The sequence below is a fragment of the Haplochromis burtoni genome, unplaced genomic scaffold (genome assembly GCF_018398535.1).
Source record: "Haplochromis burtoni strain Fernald_Lab_line unplaced genomic scaffold, NCSU_Asbu1 Contig_72, whole genome shotgun sequence".
Lineage (NCBI taxonomy): Eukaryota > Metazoa > Chordata > Actinopteri > Cichliformes > Cichlidae > Haplochromis > Haplochromis burtoni.
Window position 1 is genome coordinate 1,585,998 of NW_024582433.1, and position 6,782 is coordinate 1,592,779.

Sequence of the window (6,782 nt, forward strand, 5' to 3'; positions counted from 1 at the left end):
TAAGGTTAAAAAAAAAAAAAAAATATATATATATATATATTATATATATATATATATATATATATATATATATATACACACACACAAACACACACACACACTGTAAAAGCTGGCTCTGAACATATACATATATCCAGAGCCAGCTTTTACAGTATTATGACCTCAGTATACCTCTGCATTTTATAATATAGTTATCAGGCTTGTGTTTTACAGGCTTTAATGGGACGTCTTTTTTAATTATGACAAGAAGCTAAAGTTATCATCAGCCATCAGACTGATATTATATAACTTTCTTTGCATTTTTGTTTTTGTATGGACCAGACAATCATGAATGGGACATGGCTGAGTCATTTAGGGGCAATGCATGAACACTGCAGTTTTTACCAGAGAGCTGCCCCCAGAGCCTGTGGGTGTTTGGGGGTGCGCAGCAGACTGGAAATCGCAACTGTATCCAAAATGTACAGGTGGCAGGTAAATACTATTTTAACCTAACCTAGTAATCTGATGGATTTTCACAGATGAGAAAGGTTTCACTCAGATTTCTTGTTGACCTGTGAAACCATGGCTGTGAAAACCTTGAAAACTTGTAGTCTGTAACCATACATGATCATATAAATACATTACACGATATATTGAATACCCACAAATCTTTTCCATTCTGTGTGTGTCTAGACAGTAACCCTCGCTGGAATACTGTAGAAACAAATGGGACACCCGCGAGTCCCAGGACATACCACACCACCTCAGCCTGCCTTGGAGACAGGCTTTTTGTGTTCTCTGGTGGGGAAATAGGATCTGCACCTGTCTCTGACTCCAAACTTCATGTGTTTGATACAGGTTTGTGTCAGATAAACCTGCTGCTTATCGCAGTGCATTACAATAACACCACCTCACAGTATTTCAGAAGAAATCTGCTTCAGAGATGAAATTTTGTTATTTCTTCCAGGTTTTGATGTGAAAACTGAAATAGCTGATTGGGTGCCGTGTCTAAGATATTGATTGATCTATTGGACATCTATGTAAATTGATGAGTTGAATTTTCATCATAAATAGTAATCTTATGCTTTCTCAATCGTCAATGGTTGCTTTATATAATAATGTTTTAAAAATAAGGACAAAAAATCTATAAAGAGAGGATATTAGAAAACCTATCAATTCACTGGGCTACATATCTATCTGTGGATGTCTCCACAATCAAACCTGTTAAATTGTTTAACAGAGTAGGGTACCAATAAATGAAATGCAAAGGTTGTATTCATTTCACTGACAGCAGTTTAAAATAATGTGTAAAATAATTGATAGTGTAAAAGACAATGAAAAAATAAAGTGGGATTTTTTTATCGTATGCCTCAAAAATATGTACGTTTAATTTACAGCATTACAAAGTATTTGCTACTCTAGGAAGATCAGATGTGAAATCAGAGTAAAAGTCACGAGATCAAATAGAGATAATGTCATTAAATTTGAACTTTCATAGTTGAATTTCATATATTTTACATTTCTCATTCATGCGAGCGCAGTTTCACCAGAATGGATTAAGAACGGTGGCCGTCTGAAAATAATTCCAGGGGTCAAAATGTATTTTAGTTATTTTCAGTAAAGACATTTTGATGCAGTAGAGGTTATTAATAGAGCCCCAATTTTACGTCAGTTTCAATCAGGATAGAAATTGTTCTTTTTTTGCATTGGCTGTAGACCTTATTACTGAAACTTACTTGATCCATAGGCAAATAGCATTTCTATTCCACAGCTTAGAATGGCTTTTAGGTCAAATTTCATTTTTACTGAATCATGTGAGAAAATTATGGAAAACCTGGTACTGAATTGTTTTAAAAATGTCTTATTATTTTTACAAATGTAATTTGTAATAATAATTCTTTGGTTTTCATCACTTTTGGTGTCTTAGATGCTCACATGACTAAACCTTCTATATCAGGGGTCCCAATCCCAGTCCAGAGGGCCGGTGTCCTGCAGGTTTTAGATCTCACCCTGGGTCAACACACCTGAATCACATGATTAGTTCATTACCAGGCCTCTGGAGAACTTCAAGACATGTTGAGAAGGTATTTATCCATTTAAATCAGCTGTGATGGATCAAGGACACATCTAAAACCTGCAGGGACACTGGCCCTCGTGGACTGGGATTGGGGACCCCTGCTCTATATGTATATTATAAACAGTGTTGGGGAGTAACGGAATACATGTACCGGCCGTTATGTATGTAAAATACAAAATATGAGTAACTGTATTCCGTTACAGTTACCGTTTAAAAAGGTGGTATTCAGAATACAGTTACTTTGTTGAAATAAATGGATTACACGGCGGTCTTTTCCTGTTTCATATGTTTAGGCTATGCCCTCTCTATTTTTGGTAATTCCATCGCCGGTGGAAACCCAAACAAAACACGCATTAAGAGGCTCTAATGCTGTGTTCAATCTCCGATCATGTCTCATACTTGCGACCCGTATAATGACGTGAAGAAATATTTTTAAAAATATCTCAAAAATTTTAATATGAAGGCAATAGGCAGAGTGTTACAGGCATCGCCCTAAAGAATGTAGCCTCATGGGCAGTGTAGTCCGTGCTGCAGGGAGAATGGACTGCCATACCCGTTATGTGTCTGTGAGCGAGGGAGGGAGAAAAAGGAGAGTGGAAAAGTACGAGTTGTCACCGAGCAGAAACGTGGAGTGGAAGCATGTAAATATAGTAATAACTAGATTTCAGGCTACGAGCCCGACACAGAACCCGACGTATTAGCCAGAGTTCCCTTTACTATGGTTCGGAGCGGGACCTGTTTTATATACGCTGAATAGTTTTCTATACGAGATTCGCTGCAAAAAGTGCAGCCTTACCTAATGTCCACCCTACTGTTACTCATTTTATATTAAGATTTAAAAATCTAGTTGGTATTGGTATGGCTGAGTAAGCCTTCTAATAGTAATAAATCACACAGCAATAGTACATTCATGTAGTTGTAAAAACATGATAATATATTAAGTAATCCAAAGTATTCAGAATACGTTACTCTCATTGAGTAACGTAACGGAATATGTTACAAAATACATTTTGGGGCATGTACTCTGTAATCTGTAGTGGAATACATTTTAAGAAGTAACCTTCCCAATGCTGATTATAAAAACAGAAAAAAAAACACACATAACAGACATAATTGATATATGATGCAAACAATTAAGAGAATGTATACACTCATTATTCATTCACTGGTAGATACAAAAAGATCAAGTGCTGAGGAAATATGATATGTCACTGTTCGAGGCATTTCCTATCTGTGATTGAGATTTTCAAAAAGAAAATCCATATTCTCCTGTTTCTTTCATGTTTCACTATTGACAATTGCTATGAAAAGCGTATATGCTTATATAAAAATAATCTTTTTTCCGTCCATCTCTTCTGTGTAAATCTGTTGCAGTTTCTTCTACTTGGTCCCAACCTGAAACACAAGGCAGGCACCCTCCAGCCAGACATGGTCACATCATTGTAGCGGTGGATTCAAAGATCTATATTCATGGGGGCATGGCTGGAGACAAATTCCACAACGATATGTATTCTCTTGATTCAAGTAAGACTGTCCACATCTGTGATTCACAAAGGAAGCACTTTGTATTTCAACACACATGCATCATACATGTTCAGAGTATCACTGCATTGCACTGGGATGATATAAAAATATCTGTTAAATTATCTTTAAAGGGAACGTGAAGTGGGAGAAAGTGCAGGCCAAAGGAGATATTCCACCAGGAGTAGCTGCCCACTCAGCTGTTGTGCTGGGCAAAAATATCTACATCTTTGGAGGGATGACAGCAGATGGAGCAAGCAACTCCATGTACAGATTTAACACTGGTACACTGTCTTTAAGCCATTCATAGTTTGTTTGTTTTTTTACCCTATATAAATATATTATTTTAGTTCTTTACACACATTAAGTATGATTGCTTGTATATTTTCTGCTTGCAGACAAATGTAGATGGCTCCTAATGAAATTCAAAGGAGCTCTGCCACCAAAGCGTCTTGACCACTCCATGTGTATATTTCCCTGGACAGTGTGTGATGATGGGAATCCAGAGGAGGAAGCCAACGGACCAGCACCCCCTGAGGCAATAAACCTGTTATTTGTATTTGGAGGCATGAATACTCTGGGTACCATATATAATGAGTATTGTCTGTTGATAAAAAAAAAATTAAAAAAAAGATTAGGAAAAAATTGACACATGATAAAAAAATTAAATGCGAAGAATAAAGGTTATCTTCGTCATTCATGAAAAATTGATTTCATGAATGAGATGCAAGTTTTACAGAGGTTGACTTTACCAATGTGGAAAATATCCTATAATATATAATAGACGACGAAAACTGTATCAAACATTTTTGTCATACTACCAGATATGTTGCATTAAATAAAGAGCCCTTCATCCCACAGACACATATTCAGTGTACCCCAAAACCACCTCCCACCCAACTACATCCCTCCCCTTTCCGGAACCCCATCAGGACTGCCTGAGAACAGCAGCAACAAGCCTCATATCCAGGCTGACAAATATCTCCGCCTTCCAGCGAAGAGAACACGTCTCACACACTGAAACTTGTTTTAAAGTCTTTCAGGAAATTCAGTATGGTCACTTGTTATTGTCAGCCCCTTCCCGACCACTCCTCTCACAATTTGAGTCCCATCAGTCAATATGTACACCAACATGCCAGAGGGCCAAGGAGCGACAAGACTTCAGACCTGCCTACAACTCATCCTTTTCATCTTGCTCACTGCCCTCTGGTGGAGGACCACCTGCACTACCGTAGAGCTTGGTGATAATGGGCTGAACCACCTCCTCAAGCTCCTCTTCTTGCCTGACTCTCCGGTCGCCTTGTGGATCAAAATCTCCTCACGCTCTCAAGCCCTAGTCATCTGCAGCTCCCAGCCCTCGTACCGCGGGCGCCCCCCGCGCCCCGGGTGGGATTCCAACCATTCAATCTTCTCCTCCACTGCCTTCTCAATGGACTCCTTATCGTCATCTGACAGCTTGCCACCAAGCTTCTCCTTGTCACCGATCTGGTTCTTCAGGGAGTATGCGTAGCTCTCCAGCTCGTTGCGAGCGTCGATCCTCTCCTTCAGCTTCTTATCTTCGTCAGCAAAGCGTTCTGCGTCGTTCACCATGCGCTCGATGTCCTCGGGCGTTAGCCGGTTCTGGTCATTTGTGATTGTGATCTTGTTCTTGTTGCCTGTGCCCTTGTCCTCAGCAGTGACACGCAGAATGCCGTTGACATCAATCTCAAAGGTGACTTCAATCTGCGGTACACCGCGAGGAGCAGGGGGGATGCCAGTCAGGTCAAAGGTACCCAGGAGATGGTTGTCTTTGGTCAAAGGACGCTCACCTAAAGAAAAAAAAAGTCAACAATTAGACTTGTGGAACTTATTTATTTCACTGTCACGGGTTTCTTGTCATTGGAGTCTTTGTATAAAAACACTATTTGGGAAATTTAAAGAATAATATCCAAACTCTTACCTTCATAGACTTTGATGGTGACAGTAGGCTGGTTTTTTTTTTTTTTACCTAGATTTATGATGTGCGAATCTGAGAAACTGCCACTGGGATTGGCTCCTCCAATAATAAGGAGTCTCCCTTTTCCTCCATCTTCAGATGGAGTGAATATACAGGTGTGACCAACACTAACACCTGGAGCACTTCCCCTGGGTCTCAAAGAATACCTATTAGCAACAGAACAATTTCAACCAGAGGCTACATCCAATGTTATACTCTTTTTAAAATCACAAGTGCACTGAAAGTACTTCAACTCACTAACCATATTCCTTCTTCGGGTTTATGTTGAGGATCAAGGACTGGGAGAAACGCCATGTCTGTCAGAGATACATTAATATAAAGATTGTTTCCTCGTATTTTGTATCCTCAGTGATGATGCTACAATCAAAGTTATAAGATACGAATAATACACGACGAGCTGGGATTAAAAATAATGACTAACACTGACTGACTGTACTTGAGAGCCTCTGAAAAAGCATACATACCTACATTTTCTTACGAAATGTATCCACAATGTAAGCAATCCAAACAGGTCCCTTTTTATTGTTCTAAACACTTAGAGAAGAACTTCTTGTAAGCGACTGAGTTGGAAACACAATCAGCGTCCTCAGTCCGCATTTTGAGCACGAGAAGAGCTTCCTCTCCGCTAACCTGTCCTTCCGGGTGAAAAGAGGAGACTACCGTGGCTTTCCGTATATATTACGTGAAGTAATTTCCCCTTGGTCCCACTTTGTAGCGCACATACGTGAATTATGTTAATAAAGTTAAATAAAAAACTCGTAATTAGTTAACGTAAATACTTAACTACTAGCCAGAATGGGGCTCTACGTTGAAGTCTGTACGCATTTGTTTTACGTAGGTTACGTTATGTCATGCCTTCGTTCCAAACGTGGTTGCCATGGGATTGCCGAGGCGCATGCTCAGTTTACCAATCTCAATTCGCTACTCCTAAATGCATATTTTATCATACCTAAAACATTAATGTTAATTCCTGGCATGGTTAACGTAGAAAAAATGATTTTAAATACAAACTGCAAATTGTTTATTTATTTATTTAACCCAAAGAGTTCTACTTCTCACTTCAAGCAAATAAGGTAGGCAGGCTATTGCTAAGAGCATTTTCAAACTTAAATACAAGTAAAAGCATAAAATGTTTAATGGTATATTTGACAGTAATGTGGCTGTGCAAATATTCTCAGGATACCAATATGTCTTATCTGGCTGGAACAT

At 38.9% G+C, this 6,782-nt stretch overlaps 1 protein-coding gene and 1 long non-coding RNA gene across 3 annotated transcripts in view; one reads left to right on the forward strand and one right to left on the reverse strand.

The window, feature by feature from the left end:
* rabepk (Rab9 effector protein with kelch motifs) overlaps positions 1-6,419 on the reverse strand; it is a 14,487-nt gene extending 8,068 nt beyond the window's left edge. The window contains exons 1-3 of one of the 2 annotated variants that reach the window (XM_042221707.1): positions 6,042-6,419; positions 5,815-5,869; positions 5,565-5,719 (exon numbers count right to left, since the gene is read on the reverse strand). In XM_042221707.1, coding sequence (XP_042077641.1) covers positions 5,565-5,719; positions 5,815-5,867 — 208 coding nt within the window. In that variant the 5' untranslated portion in view covers positions 5,868-5,869; positions 6,042-6,419. Of the gene's footprint in view, positions 1-5,564; positions 5,720-5,814; positions 5,870-6,037 lie in introns of both variants that reach the window. The other variant, XM_042221706.1, reaches the window with a different exon arrangement.
* Positions 382-4,117, forward strand: LOC121814683. The gene is made up of 4 exons (XR_006054506.1): positions 382-471; positions 673-837; positions 3,431-3,861; positions 3,976-4,117. It is a non-coding gene; the product is annotated as an uncharacterized LOC121814683 (long non-coding RNA).
* Positions 6,420-6,782: the final 363 nt, after the last annotated feature.